The 20,741-nt window shown below is 37.3% G+C and overlaps 1 protein-coding gene across 1 annotated transcript; it reads right to left on the reverse strand.

Moving 5' to 3' along the window:
- Nucleotides 1-1,464: 1,464 nt before the first annotated feature.
- On the reverse strand, nucleotides 1,465-18,579 carry LOC112859787 (solute carrier family 7 member 12-like). The gene is made up of 4 exons (XM_025923048.2): nucleotides 17,831-18,579; nucleotides 13,163-13,294; nucleotides 8,065-8,426; nucleotides 1,465-4,759 (listed from the first exon to the last, which is right to left on the reverse strand). Exons 1-4 carry the CDS (start codon nucleotides 18,495-18,497, stop codon nucleotides 4,484-4,486), a joined length of 1,437 nt encoding a protein of 478 aa, XP_025778833.1. The 5' UTR covers nucleotides 18,498-18,579; the 3' UTR covers nucleotides 1,465-4,483.
- Between the last annotated feature and the right edge of the window lie 2,162 nt (nucleotides 18,580-20,741).

The following is a 20,741-nucleotide window of genomic DNA, read 5'->3' on the forward strand; positions in this document are numbered from 1 at the left end:
TGTTAACCCTGAGGTTATTTCCCCTATCTGTCTTATCCCCTAGGCTAGCTGAGATAAACAGAGGTGGTGCCTCATGTGCCCTGTAAACAACTTTCTGCCCGACTGCCTGGTGCCCAGATTTTGTTTTGTATTAACCCAAACCCCTAACTTCAAATATCTTCAAGATCCCCTTTCCCTCACATCCTCAAGTTAATGTTCACAGATTCATTGTCTCTTTGTGCACATTCATTGCCATGTTCATAAGCCTTCTGATTCTAATAAAAACGGGCAAGGACCCTTATTTGGGGCTCGTGTCTCTTCCCGGACATTAGCTGTCTCTTGTTTTTCATCCTCCATCCCGCTCTCTTGCTGGCCAAGAGAGAACTTTATTTTTTTTTTTTATTTTTTTTAATTTTTTTTTTTCAACGTTTATTTATTTTGGGGACAGAGAGAGACAGAGCATGAACGGGGGAGGGGCAGAGAGAGAGGGAGACACAGAATCGGAAACAGGCTCCAGGCTCTGAGCCATCAGCTCAGAGCCTGACGCGGGGCTCGAACTCACGGAGCGCGAGATCGTGACCTGGCTGAAGTCGGACGCTTAACCGACTGCGCCACCCAGGCGCCCCAAGAGAGAACTTTAGACTTAGAGTCTACAATACACAAATTAATTAATGCGATCTATACACCAGATAAACAGAGTGAAGGCTAAAAATTGCATGATCATCTCAATAAATGCAAACAAACAAACAACAAACTAATTGATAAAATTCAACATTATGATAAAAACTAGGACTCAAGGAGATTACCTTAACATCATGAAAGCTATATATGACAAGCTCACAGGTAACATTATACTCAAGAATTAAAAACCAGAAGCTTTCCCACTAAGATCAAGAAGAAGACAAGGATGTCCAGTCTCACCACTTCTTTCACATATTACTGGAAGTCCTAGCCAGAGCAGTTAGCCAAGGAAAAAAAGAGCATCCAGGTTGGAAAGGAAGAAGTAAAATTGCTTCTCTCTGCATATGACATCATCTTAAAAGCTCTACCCAAAACTATTAGAACTAATAATTGAGTTTAGAAAAGTTGCAGAATACAACTATACACTAATAATCAACTAATTGCAAATGAAATTAGGAAACAATCTCAATTTCAATAGCATCATAAACAATAAAATACTTAGGAATAAATTTAACCAAAGACATTAAGGACTTGCACACTGAAAATTATAAAACATTGATGAAAAAAATTAAAGAAAACACAAATAAATGGAGAGGTATCTCATGCTCGTGCTCATGCTCATGAAGACTCAACATTATTAAATATCCATACTGTCCAATAGATTCAACTGCAAGCCCTATCAAAATACCATAGAATATTTTTTTACAGAGTTAAAAAGAACAATTCTAGAATTTATATGAAACCAGAAAAGACCTCAAATAGCCAAAACAATCTTGAAAAAGATCAAAGCTAGAGTCATTGTACTCCTGATTTCAAAGTTTATTACACAAAGATATGGTTATTAAAACAGTATGATATTCATATGAAGACAGACACATAGACCAGTGAATAGAGAGCCTAGAAATAAATCCACACATATATGGTAAACTGATCTTTGGTAACAATGCCAAGAATACACATTGGGGAAAGGATGGTCTCTTCAACAAATGGTGGTGGGAAGGATAGATACACACATATAAAATAATGAAATTGGACCCTTATCTCACATCATATACAAAAATTAATTCAAAAATAGATTAAAGACTTACTGGAAAGAATTAAAATCAGGATCTGGAAGAGACATTAGTATTCTTATGTTCATTATATAAAATGTGGAAGCGACCTAAATGCCCACTGATATATGAATGGATAAAAAAGGTGATATATACAGAGAATGGAGTCTTTAAAAAAGAAGGAAACCCTGCCATATTCAACAATATGCATGAACCTGGAGAACATTATGCTAAGTGAAATAAGCCAGTTACAGAAGGACAATACTGCATGATTCCATGTATATGAATGAGGTTATCTAATATAGCCAAACTCATGAAAGCAAACAATAGAATTGTGGTTGCCAAGGGCTGGGGTAGGGGGCAACAGGAAATTGCTAAATAATGGGTATAAAATTTCAGAATACATTTTAGAGATCAATTGTACAACAAAGTGCCTATACTTATACTGTATTAATACTTAAAATTGTGTTAATGGAGTAGATCTTATATTAAGTGTTCTTATCACAATAAAGTTTTTTAAAAAATAAAAAAATAAAAGGAATTCAGAAGAAACATAGAAACATGGTTGGACAGTTCTGACTTGGAGTCTCTCATGAAGTCACAGTCAGGTCTTGGCTGGGCTACCGTCATATAAACGTTTCCCTGGTGTTGTAGGATCCAGTCTGAAGGTAGCTTCCTGAAATGACTATCATGTTGATGCTGGCAAATTGGTTTTTCTCCACTGTGTCCTCTCTCTGGGACTACTTGATTGTTCTTCCAACAAAGGCCTTTGGTTGTGACCAGAGCAAGCAATCCAAGAGAAGAAGGCCTCAGCAGCAACGCCACTTATGACCTAGACTTGGCGGTAATACACCATTGCTTCCTTCATATTTCGTTGCTCAAGAGCAACCTGGACTCGGTGTGGGAGAGAACTGCCTCAGAGCATGAATTTCAAGGGGTGAGAAGTACTTAGGCTATCTTGGAGGTTAGATAATATGATTTTAGGGAGGAATAGCAGTAAGAATATCCTCTCTCAGCTGGGAACTTACATTTTTAGTTTTCTCTATATAGTAGACAATTTCAGTGGAGTCATATGTCTGTGTACTACACATGCAAAAAATATTTAGTATGTGAGTTTAGAAGAAAGCCTTCCTTTCCTTATTATGGAAATTGCATGAGTGTTTTTGGCAAATACCTTATATATAAGTTTCCTGGAGCTGCTGTAACAAATTACCACAAACCTGGTGGTTTACAACAACGGAAGTTTATTCTCTCACAATACTGGAGGCTAGAGGGCAAAATCAGTTTCACTGGGGTGAAATCAAAGTTTTGGTAGGGCCACATTGCCTCCAGATATTCTAGGGAAAAATCCATTGTTTGCTTGCTTCTAGCGTCTGGTGGCTGCTGTCATTCCTTGGCTTGTGGCCTCATTATTCCTGTCTCTACCTCCAGGGTTACATTGCCTTCTCTTCTGTCTTGTCTACTATCCCTCTACTTCTCTTTTAGAAAGAGATATGTGATTGCATTTAGGGCCTATGCAGATAATCTAGTTAGATGTCCCTTGTCTCAAGATCTTTAATCACATCTGTAAAGACTCTTTTTTCCATATAAAGTTAGATGCAGAAGTTCTGAGGATTAGGACCTAGACATTTTTTTTAATAGAAGTGTAGTTCTATATACCATATTATATTAGTTTTAGGTGTACAATATAGTGATTCAACAGTTCTGTATATTATTCAGTGCTCACCATGATAAGTGTAGTTACCATCTGGACTTGAACATATTTTTCAGCATCATTATTTAGTCTATCACACTTTGTAGAGGTAAACACGAGGGTTTGAAAGTGAAACACATTCTTTTGATTGATATCACTGTGAACTGTTTAGACCAGTGAGTAGGAAGCAATATGTAGTTTTTATTAATATAAATCCAGATTTATAATATTCTTTTTTTGTTTTTGTGGATGCATCTTACATTCATTCAATGAATGTTGATTAAATATCTGTTACCTACTGTTTACCCATGTACTCGTCTTCCTGACAATGACTCTTTTATTTTGTTTGTTTCTTTGATGGTTGTTGGAGGAAAGTGGTGAAAAACATGTTGGGCACTAGGGAACTAAGGCTTAAATTACAAGCAAAAGAATTAGAATTGTAAACAATTTGAGGGCTCTTGGGTGGCTCATTCGGTTGAGCATCCGACTTCGGTTCAGGTCATGATCTCAGGGCTTGTGGGTTCAAGTCCCACATTGGTCTCTGTGCTGACAGCTTAGAGCCTGGAGCCTGCTTCAGAGTCTGTGTCTCCCTCTCTCTCTGCCCCTCCCCCGCTTCCACTGTCTCTTTCTCAAGAATAAATAAACATTAAAAAAAAATTTTTTTTAAAGAATTTGAATACGTAGCTGGGCGGGGATTTGATACATGTAGTTGGGGATTGGGTATGAAGGGGGAGGTTTTGTATCTATGAGGGTATATATATATATATTATTTTTGGCTTTTTTAATGTTTATTTATTTATTTTGAGAGAGAGAAAGAGATAGAGCTCATGTGCATGCACGTGCATGAGCAGGGGAGGGGCAGAGAGAAAGGGAGAGGGAGAAAAGCAGGCTCCATGCTGTCAGCACAGAGTATGACATGGGGCTCAGTCTCACAAACCATGGGATCATGACCTGAGACAAAAACAAGAGTCAGATGCTTAACCAACTGAGCCACCCAGGTGCCCGTGGGTGTATACATTTTTAAGCAAAGATTGAATGTGCTTAGTCATTAACCACTTACAGATTTAGGGTTGCCTATTTACAAAAAGATTTCTTCAAGATGTTTTTTTCCTGTTGAAATACCTTCATCTTGGCCTTCAGGTGGTGAAACATTAAATAATAATTGTAAATAACAAGTGATTTTATCAAAACAAACAGAACGTTGATTAAGGTGAACATGAAGCCTGTAACCCAGAAGTCCACTGAAAATAAAGATAAACCCATAGATATACTCTACTTTAGGAGAATGAATCATTGGTGTCAAAATTAGAAACAAAGATATAGCTATGGATCCAAATATAAATGGCAAACGCACCTGAAAGTAAAAAAAAAAAAAAAAAAAAAAAAAGGATTAAGATTAAGATTAGTGATGACTTTTTCCTCAAAAGTTCAAAATTTCTATAAACGATATAAGAACATTCTCTTTCTGTTTGGAACAAATGTTTCAAAACACCAGGGAGAAAACTGCAAATATATTTTCAAATATATTTAAAGAGACAGTCTCAGTAGTATATTATAGAAAGTACATCAATGGCAGACTAAATGAGTGTAAAAAGTGGAACAGTATTTATTTATATTTATTCTATAATTTTTATGAATGCCTACTCTATTCATCAGATATTGTCAACTTATTACTAAAATAAGTGCTTTATTTTCAAGCATGGGAAAAAAGATACATTATAAGAAATCATTGTCAAAAATAAAAAATTAACTATTCCATTCTAGTATTAGTCATTGAAGCATTCTTAGTTTTGGGAATTTGGCATAACCGTAATATTTGGTTATAATGCTTCTTTAATTAGGCATGTACCAATTTTTCCGAGAGCAGCACTATTACATAATAAAAACAGCAGAAATGTTGGAATCAGAAAAGTCTGATTGGAAATGCAAGCTCTGCAACCTTAATTGTTCATTCCTTCAAGAAATATCTACTGAATCCCTATGTGCCACTTGCCATGCTAGGGACACAGAGGTATTTAAGACAGATACAGAAGATTCCTCTCCAGGGAGCTTAGTGTCACTGTTCAGCTGTTTAACTTTGGGCTACTTAATTAATCTGGTCCTCAGACCTATTTGCGAAGGGAGCCAGAAGGAGGCTCCCTGCGAGTCCTGTGGGGCCCATTGCACCAGCGTCCAGGGTTGCTGTCACTGCACAGTGAGACCCTTGGGGCCCTGCACCCTGTTTCAACTGAAGGAAGCTACATGGTGGGCAGGCAGCCATGATAGATAAATGTGTTCAGAGCTTTTTAATCAAATATTCCTGAAATATGTGTGTCGTTGCCATTTGAGTTGGGGGAAAAAAGGGTCTTTTCCAACCCATTTGCAAAATGAGGTTTTATCTAATGCTGGTCTTTTGAAGTCTTTGTGAGCATTGTACACAGGGCACTTCAGTAAAACGTGCTCAACAAAATGGCATTTCTTTTTTAAAAAAATATTTTTTTAAGATTTTATTTTTAAGTAATCTTTACATCCAATAGTGCTCAAACCTACAACCCTGAGATCAAGAGTTATATGCTCAACCAACTGAGCCAGCCAGGTTGCCCCAACAAAATGACATTTCTTAATTAACTTTAGAACAGTGATTTGTATACATTTCTTACACTTCTCTGAGGCTAATGGGTTTTTTGAACTGCCTAGTAGAGTACCTGAAACATAGCAGATAGTTACTGCTTATTTGTTGAATAAATAGATGACTCAAATCTAAGATATTGTCATTCACTTTTTTCAAGAGGAGAAATGGCCAAAGAGGGAGCCATTTTGAGGGGAAGAAAGTGAAGATTGTCTAGACTAGTGTGTCTTAAAATATGGTCAGTCAGTGGACTTCTCTGCATAAGAAGCCCCAAGATAATTGATAAACATAAACTCTTAGGGCCCAACTGACATCGACTAAATTAGAATTCCCGAGAGTGAGTCTGGGAATTCATATTTTAAAAAGCACACTCAAGTGGTTATTATGGTCACTGGCATGAAACATGGGACTCTCATTTTACTTTGTACACAATCTCTACATGCAGAAAATATCTTAAACGGCCATTTTGATTATATTTATGACACAACTAAAGAATTAAACAAACACTATTTGAAACCTCTTAGGATTTACATTATAGCAAGGTATGTCTTACATTACACCAAGGCAAAATAAATGAAAATAAGAGAGAGGGAAATAAACATAAAGAATGAATTTGTTTCACAAAACACATGCCACAAAGCTCCATATAGATTCTGAAATCTGTCCATCATAAGGTATAAGCAAATCAGTTATTTAGGAGAGGCCTAAGTATTCTTGATGCTAAGATCAGAAAAAATTTCCTTAGTAGGTCCTTTACAGAATAAAATATTCACCAGTCTTTTTAAAATAAATATAACAGGGGCGCCTGGGTGGCGCAGTCGGTTAAGCGTCCGACTTCAGCCAGGTCACGATCTCGCGGTCCGTGAGTTCGAGCCCCGCGTCAGGCTCTGGGCTGATGGCTCGGAGCCTGGAGCCTGTTTCCGATTCTGTGTCTCCCTCTCTCTCTGCCCCTCCCCCGTTCATGCTCTGTCTCTCTCTGTCCCCAAAATAAATAAACGTTGAAAAAAAAATTAAAAATAAAATAAATATAACAAAAATATGTGCTCTGGAATCAGACTGTTTAGTTTAAATTCCAGCCTGCTATCTTTTAGCCAGAGTAATTTACTTAATCTCTAAGTTTTAGAATTCTCTTTAGTTAAACTGGGTGACTAAATGAACCTCTGCAGGCTGTTTGACCTGAATATGCTCATGCCTCCTTTTTAACTAATTAATTTTTTAACCTGAGGCTTGAACTCACAACCCCAAGATCAAGACTTGGACACTTACCCAACTGAGCCACTCAGGTGCCTCTACTCATGCCTTCTTCTAATTCACTTTCTATGCTATTGTCAGAATGGTCTTTTCAAATGAGTCTAATTTAATTTCTTATACGTATGATTGTTTAAGTAGTCACTATATGCACAAGTGCTCCCATCTGATGGAGCAGCGTGGAGCTAATATCTAGCTTGTGCTTTCTTCACTAGGCTGTGCCTGGGCACAGAGCTATGTCTGCCTAGAGGAAGGGGTGCTTTATGTATATTTTGCATAAAGATACTCTAGGAGCCTACAGGGCCCTACTGACATTATCTAGGAGGTAGTGATGTTATCTTGCAAGTTAAGTTCAGGTTCACAATGTTTATAATAATCCAAACTGAGGCTTAGATTAACATCTTATTGATCTTATTGTAGAAAATGAGGACTCCATCAAGGATATAATTAAGAATGGAATGCCATATCACCTATGTTGGGTTGTGCACTGAAGAGATGATTTTGAGTTGGGTCAATATTCCCCCCCTTCCCCCAAAAGCATTGTTGTCTAGCTCCTGGAAAATAACAAAAGTGGAGAATATATTCCTTGTGGAGAATCAATTTTGACCTTTTACTCAATAAGAAACAAGCCAAAAATAGCTCATACAGCCAATTATACATCAGTAAACTGGAACATAGAGATCCAGATCAGATGTTTCATAAATTGGACTCTAATTGATTAGAAGCATCCCCTATAGGTTAAAAAAGTTATATTCCTAGAAATAGAGTAGAAAGTTAATATTATTATTTTTATCTTGATTTACCTTATAAGGTCTGGGTAGATCTGGGTCCTGGTACCTTAGTTTAAGTAAGCCTATCATATATAGCCCTCTTAAAACCCAGGTTGCTAATCCTGAATATTTTATTAAATTGATTAAATCTGAGGCTATAATAAGACAAGAAGCTAAGATGATTATCTGGGTGATAGCAACAGTTGGACTGAAGTAGTTATTAAGCATGGAGAAGATCAAAGGCAGTTGTCCTTCTTGGCTTGCTGTGTAGAACAGCCTCGATGCTGAAAGCACTGTACAACATATGTTGCTAACTATTGAAGTTGAAATCCCAAAAGAAATGACCCATTGCATGGAAGGGATTACTTTATCCATCCAGGTGACAGCAACAGCATCTAAAAAAAATTTCAAAAGAGTCAGTCACTTTTGCTTCATTGCAAATATGGCAAAAATTATTCACTTCTTCTTGCATCTGTACTCTTTGTAACCTGACTTGGCCCCTTCTTCTGAGAGGGAGTTTCTTTATCAGTTCTTGAATATGGCCTCGTGGTCTATTTTGGCCAGTAGAATGCATTGGAAGTAGTAGTTTGCTAGCTCTGAGCCTATACCTTGAGAAGTATCACATGTTGCTTGCTCTCTTGAACCCTGCTTAGCTACCATGTGAACAAGCTCAACCTAGTCTGTGAAAGACAAACCATAGTAATTTTGGAGCCTGAAAATGCATCTTATAGACTTCCAAATACAGGGAGCATAATTGACCTAGGGCCCTGGCTACTGCACAAAGAAATACATTGTGGCATTTCTACCAAAGCCATGCTCCCACAGGTTGTTCCCAGCTAATATCTGTGAGGTAGAGGCACTAAGAAGTACTTATTTATCTGATGGCCAACTTTGGCTAAAGGGCTTCCTGGCAGATGTGCCAAACCTTTCCTATACAGCATATCAGTCCAGGGTGTTTTTACTTATTTTTTCCTCTTTCTCTTCTTCACTTTGGGTCACACTCGCATTGTGATCCCATGGCTCTCCCAGCCTTACTTGGCTTCCTTCTTGGTTTCTCTAACACAAGCATTTCTTTTACTAAATTCATTGCACATTTAATTCTTTCTTGGCATTTGCTTCTCCAAGGACTCAAGCTAACCTACAAGCTGAGTCCCCAAAGAAACAGGAAATCATGGCCAACCTCAATAAAGCTGCTTACCCAAACTGCAAGGGACTGCAGACACACATATGACTCCAACAGAGAACCAGAACTGCCTAGCTGAACTCAGCATAAATTGCCAACTTGTAGAATTGTGAACCAAATAAGTGGTGGTTGTAAATCAGTACATTTTGGGGAGGCTTGTTTGGCAACAACAGATGAGTGATAGTCACAAATACTATAATTAAAAATAAGAATAGAAGTTTTTCAATGGGGGTAAATATAGATGCTTAACTAAGGAAAATAACTGATACTAGAAACATAAGGAATTATGTTGTGAGGGCATCAACTATACTGCAAAATTTCTCCAAAATTATTGGCCATTGATTATAATTAAAGTAGAGCTCAAAATTATATGATACCATTGCATTATCTTTACTACCTATGATGTACTGGTCTTTTTCATTGATAATGTGATGAATTGATGGTGGTTTAGTTCTTTTCTTTTTTTCAATTGCAAGTGCTTTGACACCTACAGTTTTGCCTCTAATAATTTATTTGCAAAGTTGAAAACATTGAGCTTTGTTTTGTAGGTATTTCGGTTCTAAAATTCCGACAATTTCTTATTAATAATGTTAACAACCCTAAAATTCAGAGAGATGATTGCAATTATATTGTACGTTTATTCACTATACTCCATTTCATGATTTTAAATTGCATTTCAAACTTTCTAAGACTGGAATGAGACTTAGGAGGAACTTGTCAGGGCTCAAAGGATATTGAACTTAGAATCAATCTTACTAGTGTGACATCCATCACAAGGTAGGCATCTAAGGCTGGTAAGGTGGCATTGTGGGGGAGGCAGAGATAATAGTGTCTAACCTGGAAATGGTAAGTTGTTTAGAAAGGATGATATGTGGTGAGGGTATTCGTGCACACCTAACAGAAAGTTAGGCTTGCTTAGATCTTGGAGAACCTGCAATGGTCAGTTTAGAAGTTGGTATTTGTGTATTTGGTGGTGACGGGGTGGTTGCAGCAGGACACAAAACAGAGAGTGTTTAAGCAGGAGAGTGACATGATTAGATTTACGTTTTATAACATCATCTCTAGAGACTGAGTGGAGGCTGGATTGGAGGGAGATTAGAAGTTAGTGTACAAATGAGGAGGTTGTTGCTGTAGCCCGATGAGGAAAATGAGGGTCTAGACACTGAGTGGGCATGCAGAAGGGGGAAATACCTGACGAGCTGTTAATGGGGTAGAGTTTTACAGGACTTGCTGACTAGTTGGGAAGTGGGTGTAAGGCAAATTACAGTTCTGTCTCTCATTTTAATAGTTAAAACAAAATCTCCTTTAGTGTTACTACTGTATTCCTGTGAGACCAAATTGTGGGAAGGTGTAACAGTAACATGTTATTATTAACTTATCAAAATTTAGGGTCACCTGGGTGTCTCAGCTGGTTGATCATCATCTCAGGAAATGATCTCATGGTTTGTGGGTTGGAGCCCTGCATCAGGGTCTGTGTGGACAGTGTGGAGCCTGCTTGGGATTCTCTCTCTCTCCCTCACTCCCTGTGTGTGTGCTCTCTCTCTTAAAAAATAAATAACTTAAAAAAATTTATATTTTCTTGGGCATCTGGGTGGCTCAGTTGGTTAAGCATCTGACTCTTGATTTTGGCTCAGGTCATCATCTCACAGTTAATGAGTTCAAGCCCTGCATCAGGCTTTATGCTGACAGTGTGGTCTGCTTGGGATTCTCTCACTATCCCTCTCTCTCTCTGCCTCTCACCCCCTCCCCCACTCTCTTTCTCTCTCAAAATAAGTTAGACATTTAAAAACTTATATTTTCTTTTCATTTATTTTTTTAATGTAACATTTAAAAAATTGCATTTTCCTTTTTTTTTTTTAATGTTTATTTATTTATTTATTTATTTATTTATTTTTTATTTTGAGAGATAGAGAGAGGAGGGGAAGAGAGAGGGAGAGTGAAAGAATCCCAAGCAGGCTCCAACCACTTTCAGCACAGAATCTGATGGGAGGCTTGAACCCATGAACCATGAGATCATGACCTGAGCCAAAATCAGGAGTCAGATGCTTAACTGACTGAGCCACCTAGGTGCACCTATATTTTCCTTTTAGAAGCAACATAACATTTTTGTACTAGTGTCAGAGAAGATGCATAAAACCACCTTTTGACTTTCTGAAACTTGTATAGTTTTTTTTCAAAATACATTTCAAAACTTATTTTTGTAAAGGCTTTGTACATCAGACTAATCCTCTTTGTGACCTTTGCTTTGAAAACCCCTCCACTGCAGGGAAATTCTAGTTACCTGAGTATCCCAGTATGTTGGCTCTAGTCACAGCTTCTCCCAAACCACATGCACTATATTTGTACATGGTCAGATACTTCTGTTCCTGTCTTTCTTTCTTTTTTTTTTTTTTAATTTTTTTTTAAAGTTTTTTATTTATTTTTGAGATAGAGAGAGACAGAGCATGAACGGGGGAGGGGCAGAGAGAGAGGGAGACACAGAATCGGAAGCAGGCTCCAGGCCCTGAGCCATCAGCCCAGAGCCCGATGCGGGGCTCGAACCCACGGACCGCGAGATCGTGACCTGAGCCGAAGTCGGACGCTTAACCGACTGAGCCACCCAGGCGCCCCTGTTCCTGTCTTTCTATACAATATTTTTGTAGTTTATGTTTTTATTGGTGTATTACTTGGATTTTATCTAGAATATTTAAAGAGTGAGTTGTATCAGTAAATGAACTTTCTAGATAACTTCTCTTCTTTCAGGAGTAACTGCCTTTTTTAAAATTAAAATTTGATGGAATTTTTAAAATATATTTCAAATACTACTCTGCCTTTTTAAAGTAAACAATGTGATTTAGCATTTTCTTAAAGGCTTAGTGTTTCCAAAAAAAAAAAAAAAAAGGCTTGGTGTTTTCATAAAAGTTTACCAGTTGGTTCTGTGGAAATGTTATTTGGCATTAGAAAAATGATATTTTTCTGATCATAAGTGCAACATGCTAATCATGGAAAATATGAACAATATGAAACAATATAAAAAAGGAAATAAAAACTGTAATTTTATCATTCACATGATACCATTTACTACCAACCTTTTGATATAGCTCTGTTTAGTCACATCTATGGTGTCTACTATATCATTATTTGTTTTAATATACCTTATTATCTGATATATGTTAATGTATCTACATACTATTACTTGCATTGATAATAATCCCTCCTAGTGGTGGCGATACAGGACTTTGATTTGGTTTGTTTGTAAATTGAGGCATTTTAGTGCGGTGGTTGAGAACATGGGTTTTGAAGCTGGACCACCTGGTTTTGAGTCTGTCAGTTACCGGGAATGTAACTTTGAGCACCATACCTAGAGGTATTGGGAAGAGTATTTTTTTTAAGATCAGATCTTGCAACTTGCTGTCCACGTTTACAACCCACTACCTTCAGTAACCTGGACAAGACACATGCTTTTATCATAAGAAGAGAATGATGGAGACCCAGTTTTGGATCTTAACTCTGTCCATTACTTAACTTCCCTGAGCTAGTTTCCCTATCTACAAAATGAAGAATGCACTGCCTATTCCAAACAGTTATTTTGAGGATATGTATCTGGGTGTGCCCTAAAGGGTAGAAATTCTAACAAAATATCTCTTCTTTGCTTCCTGCTGTGCTTGCTCCTTTTTCTCTTCATCTCTTTCCCCTTTCTCCTCTGCAGCCCTCTCCTCCTTCTCTTTCTCTTTCTAATTCTTGCTTTTCACATTCTACTATCCTTAGATCTTTCCCTTAGCACATGCCCCTTCTTTATAGATCATTTAGGTGATTATTTTTCCTTTCCTTATAACAACCAAAGCATGAATACGTCATGTTTATGTTTTTAGGGGTGTATCAAACATATCTACAGTGTACAGGAGTCAATGTTTATTGAGAGTAGGTAGTAGTAGTGACTGGTTTCTCTCTGTCTAGACACATTCATACCTGCAGAGATGATTTCCTGAGGGGTCAAAACTGCCAGGTAGGATATATTCACCAATACGTAAACAACAGCCACCATGGGAAGAACGGTAATCAGAGCTTTGGGAATATTCTCACCGGGATTTTTTATCTCTCCTAAAAAACACAAATAAAGTTATCAGAAGAGGAAGTATTATTGTGGGACTTTTGAAGAGTTCTTTACAATAAAAAGAGGAGAAAGTATTGTTCATGGATTCATGCTTCCTTATCTACATGGACTGATTCTACATTGGTCCTGCACAAATTGTGCCTGAAAGCTTAGATTTTTCATTATTTTGTACTATTTTGTTAAAAATTATTATTCCGAAATTATCCCATAAATAGACTAATATATTTTTTAAAAAATTTTAACGGGTTTATTGATTTTCAAGAGACAGAGAGACAGAGAGCATGAGCAGGGAAGGGGCAGAGAGAGAGGGAGACACAGAATCCGAAGCAGGCTCTAGGCTCACAGTGGTCAACACAGAGCCCAACCCAGGGCTTGAACCCACGAACCTTGAGATCATGACCTGAGCCCAAGTCAGACGCTTAATCGACTGAGCCACCCAGATGCCCCATAAAAAGTGACTAATAATTTTAACTGTCACTTTGGGAAACTATAAAATGTTACATTAACACTAACATTTTATTTTCTTTGAGAAAGAGAGAGTAAAAGATAAAAAAGTTTTAACTTGTACCAAATTAATGCTTTCTTTCTCATCTTACTCTTTTCCCACCACTGTTCAAATGAACAGTGAAAAATTCCTTTAGGAATACTGTCTCTTACAACTTGCTTGGTTTTAATGTGGAAAATTTCTTTTGTCCCTAACATGCCCAACTTTGGTCACATCCTTAAGACCAGGGACTATTACCAAGTTTTAAATGTGTCCAGGGAAGCAGTGGATTCTTAGTTTGTGTTTTCTACCATATTCCTGTCTTCAGTGCAGACTAAGACCATGTCCCCTGATCTCCAATGACAGAAGAGCAGCCTGTGGTAGGTGCCCTGCCTGCTTAGACTCTCCTGTTTAGGTTTTCCATAAGGTGAGGGGAAGGTTTTGTCTAATGGGCCTTTTCCCGTCTCTTATTTACATTTCTAGCTCGGGCCAAAAGTTACCATTTGTTCTCAGAAACCTTCCTCAAGGATCTGAGGAACTGGCCTTTTTAAAAGTTACCCTAGATCTTGCTCTTCAGATCTTTGGACGAGGAGTGGATGCAAATCTGAGCCGGTGGTGCCATTATTAATGCAACTTCCTCTGAGGGTCAGCCAATGCTGCAGTTATCTCTTGGATTTCCTTAGTGCAATGGGAATTTGGAGCAGATTACGAAATCTGAGTGTTTCTTTAAATTGCTGTGAAGATGAATGTGTGTCAGGTGATCCTGATTTTCTACATAGCATGCCGTGTCATCTTCCCTGATGCTCCCTTGCAAGAGTCACACAAGTCATGTTATGGAAGCAGAGGACTTTTGTTCTTTTGCTGTTACGTGGATAGCTGTCAGACAATTCCTGACAGTTGTCTATGTCACTAGAGACTCATTTTAATTTCGTCAGACCTGTTACTGAGATGGATGCACTAATAGTTTTGAGAGCCAATATAATTTCTTATTTCAGACGTAAATATAAAGGACGTATGGTGGTGCTTGGGGTTCAGTGGTGTCCCTTTAGGAGGCCCTAGCATACGAATCTGGACATAAGTTGTCTATTCTGTTTATACTTGGCCAGGAATATGACAGATCAGAAAATCTGAGGACCAAACTCGAGAGAAATAGTTCTTTTTAGCCAGGGTTATGCCTCTCTTTTTTTTTATTTTAAATATCCTTATTTATTTATTTATTTTAAAAATTAATTTAATTATTTTTATTTTTAAATTTTAATTCCAGTATATTTAAAATACAGTGTTATATTAATTTTGGGTGTACAGATTCAACAATTCTATACATTACTTAATGCTCATCAAGATAAATGTATTCTTAATCCCCTTCACCTATTTCACCCCTCCTGCCCCCCACTTCCACTTTGGTAACCATCAGTTCTCTATAGTTAGGAGTCTTTTTTGATTTGTCTCTTTTTTTATTTGTTCATGTGTTTTGTTTCTTAAATTCCACATTTGAGTGAAATCATGTGGTATTTGTTTCTCTGTCTTGTTTAGTTTAGCATTATACTCCCTAGATCCACTTATGTTGTTGCAAACAGCAAGATTTCATTCTTTTTAAGGCTGAGTAATATTCCATTGTGTATATATACCACATATTCTTTATCTATTCATGTACTGATGGACACTTGAACTGCTTCCATAATTTGGCTATTGTAAATAATGCTGCAAGAAACATAGGGATGCATGTATCTTTTTGAATTAGTGTTTTTGTATTCTTTGGATAAATACCCAGTAGTGAAATTACTGGATCATAGGGTAGTTCTATTTTTAATTTTTTGAGGAACTTCCATACTGTTTTCCACGGTGGCTGCACCAGTTTGCATTCCCACCAACAATGCACACGGGTTCCTTTCTCACCACAAGGATTAACCTGTTTTGGTATACAAGAAGCCAGATGTATACATTTGGTGTTGTAGACTTACAAATAAAGTTAACAAAGCCAGTCCCATGCAACTGGCCACAAGATCTGATGGAATTACTACACTTGTTTTATTGGGCCTTTTGCTTTAATAGTCTGCAGAGCCAGAAAATTTCAGTAGACCTTTCAAACACCATATTGATCTGGTCATTCACATTTAATTACCAGTGCTAGGTATGGGATGCTCATCCTTAATTCAAGGCTTAGTTTGTTTTGATAACAAATCAAGTCAGGGAGTAGGAGGTTGAGATGAGCAGTCCAAAAAGATCCCAAATTGGGTTGATAGCTGCATTATGCTGTATCTTCAGGTGATGATTACTATCAAGAACCTTCCTGCTTGCTCTAGTAAGATGCTCTACCTTAGAGAGATACTAATATCTGGGTATTTACTTTTGCAGAACACATAACTGCCCACTGTAGGAAAGGGCTTTTTAGAAACTGCTGGAGGAAGTTGGATTCAGTTGTCCAAGGACCGTGGCTCATAACCCAACACGACTGGGGAAGTGAGGTGACTCAGTGGCCCCTGAAGGATGCAGATCCAGTCGGTGACCCATGAAACTCGGCCTTCACATATGTCCAGTATTTCATGTGCTTTTTTAATGTCCAAGCTAGCTGCAAGATGATTGCTATAACAATTAATTTGTGCTAGATAAATTAAAGCCTTATTATTTGGAAAACCTTGATATTGGTTTAAAAATTCACTAATTTCACTGCCAGAAATGAAAACATTACCTTTGTCAATTATTAAAAAAGAAAAATTATAAAATCCTTAAAAATTATCTTAATTTTTAATAATCTACATGAGAGAACAAATATCTTAATAATCAAGGAATATCACAGATTTCAATGACTTGAGAATCAGTGCTTCTAAGAAATCATAATGAAAAGTTTTGATAAAATATTACAGATATTTTAAGCATAAAATCTATACTAGTAGTGTGACATGTAGGGGAACAAGCTCAAGGTTTTTAAATTTTTAAAAAATTTTTAATGTTTATTTATTTTTGACAGAGAGAGAGAGAGAGAGAGAGAGAGAGAGAGACTGAGCACAAGCGGGGAAGGGGCAGAGAGAGAGGGAGACACAGAATCTGAAACAGGCTCCACACTCTGAGCTGTTAGCACATAGCCTGTTGCAGGGCTCGAACTCAGGAACGGTGAGATCATGACTGGATACTTAATAGACTGAGCCACCCAGGCACCCCAAGTTCAAGTTTCTTATAGAAATTGTTGCAAAGATTTTGCTTGGAAGTTTTATACAACTTTGCTATTTACTATATTTCTTAATATTTTATATTCTTATAATTTTATAAGGCAAATGAAATATCATGAATTGTTTTCTGTTTAATTCTTTTGTTTACTCTAGGGTGCTATGCATCTATTACCACATTCCCTTGGTACCATAACATTGCAGGGGGCTACATGGCTGTACAGTACATGTGCATAGGGAAACATGGGCATTACAACACTCCTTGTAATTGTGAAAAATTGTAAGAACTTTAAACACATACTAATGTGAAGGTGTGGTAAAGCCATCCTAAAGAAAGTTACGCAGCAGTTAAAAAAATGTGTTAGGTCACTAAGAACTGATATAGAAAGATCCCTGAGACATATCATGGAATCAAAATTAGAATGTGGCATTTTATCATTGCTGGTAGGGTATATATATATATATATATATATATATATATATATATATATACCTGTGATAGTCTTATTTTTTACAAATAGATTATATTAATGTATTTCTTACATCACTGATATTTAACTCAAAATGTCTTGAAAAAATGCTAGAATAAAATGTAGTAATGTATGAGAATGATCTTAATTTCCTTTTGAAAACTTTATATTATAAATTCCCACATTTTGAATAAGGGACATGACCTGAAGAATACTAAATTCCATATTTTCCATATAAATGGTAATATACTGAGGTTTAGTGATGACTAAACTGTGATATATCCAACTAGTCCAAAGAAGATCAAATTGAATTCCAAAAACCAAACAAATCGGCTATATCTTTCTCTATAGAACTGTAGACAAAACTTTCAGCCTGCTACAAAAGTATTTCAGAGATGGATTTACCTGCTATGTTGATCAGGATTGATGTACCAGAATATGCAAACAATCCTTGGAGTAAGGCTTCTGCAATCTGTGAGGCACCAGGAAGTTCAGCGTCGAAAGAATTCTCAAACTTGGCCACATTCTCCTTTTTCCCAGTCCCTAACAGTACAATCCCAGTAAGGGAAATGAAGCAGAGGATAGTGATTTTCATCAAAACACTGATAGTTTGAAACCAAGCCACTGTTAGCACCCCTCGAGTATTTAGAAGTCCCAGTGACCACAAAATAGCCAAAGCTAGACATTTCTTTGGTAGCTCTGGAGCTGGGCACCTGGTATAGAAAGGCTGAATTATATAGGTAGATATTATCAAGCTTTGCGTAGCTATTCCTAAGGGATAAATAAAAAATTTGATCCAAAGACTGAGGAAAGCAACAGAGGATCCAAGAGATCTTTTGAGGAAATAGTAAGGCGCTCCACTTCTAGGGAAGGTTGTCCCCAGCTCTGCAAGACTGAGAGCGCTGATGATAGTCAGAACAGCACAAGCAGCCCAAATACTCAGGGAGACAGCTATGTTCAGTGAAGAGTATTTTAATACCCCTTTAGGAGACACAAAGATTCCTGCACCTGTTGTGACACAAAATAATAAAATATTTCCATGGAAAAATCCTATTGACCTCAGGAGTTGCATATTATTTCTTTTTTCTTTTTATTATCCTGAAAAGTAATATAAAAATGTCATGTGGATTGCTAACTTTTATACATTTCTGCATGATTCTGCAGCATGCTTTGTTGATTTACATAAGCATTTTATTGCACTTAACTTTGTTTTAAAAATAATTAACTTGTGAATCGTTCTAAGATTCTGTAAACTCTTTTAAAGAGTGCCAGAGTTAAAATGTTTCACATGTTAATTATTTAAAAATTCAAACATACCTGGTGATAGTTGCACAACACTGTGACTATAATTAATGCCATTGAATTGTACACTTAAGAATGGTCCAAATGGCAAATTTTATGTTATACATATCTTATCACAAGTTTTAAAAAGTTATTAATGTAATATGCCAAATAGCCCCACCCAAGTGTACAATTTAAAGGGATGAGTTATATGGTACATGAATTATATCTCAATAAATCGGTCTTTAAGAAAACACATATGTCGCTGAACAAGTTAGTCACAGCTAATTACGAAAGAAAGATTTAAGTTTGGCCAGAGAATTTTCCTTTGGAAGTATAAAAGTTGATATTATATAACTCTGAGCTAATACTTTTGAAAGTGTATTCCAAAGAGAGGAATTGTAGCTTCGTGTAAAAAACGTAAACTTTAAGTAGGCTCAGGATTGAATCCCACATCTGACACTTAGTAGCTGCATGATTTTTAGTAAGCTGTTTTATTTCTTTGAATCCCTATCTCCTCATCTGTAAAATGAGGATAATAATTTCATTTTGGGGCACCTGGCGGTTCTTGATTTCAGCTCAGGTAATGATCTCATGATTTGTGAGATCGAGCCCTGCATTGGGCTCTGTGCTGACAGCATGGAACCTGTTTGGGATTCTTCCTCTCCCTCTCACTCTCTGCCCCTCCCCTGCTTTCTCTCTTTCTCTCTCAAAATAAATAAATAACCCTAAAAAATATTTTCATTTTATCATAGAGTCATTTCCATGGAGCTGAATAAATAACCTCTGTGAAACATCTATTAGAGTACTGACCTATCATGGCTTAATAATTTCACTTGTGTGTACTGATGCCTAACAAATTGCCCCAAAAGTTAGTGACCTGAAAAACATTCTCACACAGTTCCTGTGGGTCAGGAATTTGGATGCTGGTAGGGTCCTTTGGCTCTAAGTGTCTCATAAGGCTTCAATCATCTGTTGACTGGAACTGTAGTCATCTCAAGGCTCCTCTGGGGAACGATCCACTTCCAAGTTCACTCATACAGCTGTGCTTCAGTTTATTGCAGGTTTCTGGACTAAGGACCTCAATCGCTCTTGAACTATTGGCTGAAGACCTGCCATCATTCTTCCTATGAGGGCCTCCTCATAGGGCAGATCGTAGTGTGGCATCTTGCTTGTTCCATCCGGGAGAGAGAGTGGTAACAAGACAAAAGTCTTGGAAGTGATATCTCCTCATGTTTGCTGTATTCCATTCATTGGAAATGAGAATTCATAAGTCCTGCCCATACTCAAGGGGAGGGGATGACTTTAAGGCATTAATACCAGGAGGCAGAGATCATTTTGGTCATCTTAGCAGTAATTAAGTTGTATGAAATAAAATTATTTTGTGGAAACACTCATTCTTTTATTATAATTAGATATCAATATTGTCCCTGTGGATAGACACAAACCAGGCTATTAATAAATATATTTAGGAGCTTCCAGTCTGGATAAGATCTCAAATTTAATAATGCGATATCCAAAATGTCCAGGATACAATAGAAAATCATTTGTTATATCAAGAACCTGGGCAATCTCAACCTGAGTGAGGAGAGACAATCAACAGACACCAATACTGAGATGACACAGGTTTTTGAATTATCTGTCAAGGATTTTTTCTTTTCAACGTTTTTTTTTTTTTTTTTTTTGGACAGAGAGAGACAGAGTATGAACGGGGGAGGGGCAGAGAGAGAGGGAGATACAGAATCGGAAACAGGCTCCAGGCTCCGAGCCATCAGCCCAGAGCCTGACGCGGGGCTCGAACTCACGGACCGCGAGATCGTGACCTGGCTGAAGTCGGAAGCTTAACCGACTGCGCCACCCAGGCGCCCCTCTGTCAAGGATTTTAAAGTAGCCATCATAAAAATTCTGCAATCAGCCTGTGCAAACATGCATGTAAGAAATGAAAAAGTAGAAGGAGCCAGGGGAGAAATAGAATATATAAAGAGAAACCAAGTGGGAATTTTAGAACGGAAAAATAAAACGAATTAAAAACTCA

Source organism: Puma concolor, chromosome F2 (assembly GCF_028749965.1).
Source record: "Puma concolor isolate L17-30 chromosome F2, mPumCon1.1.hap2, whole genome shotgun sequence".
NCBI lineage: Eukaryota > Metazoa > Chordata > Mammalia > Carnivora > Felidae > Puma > Puma concolor.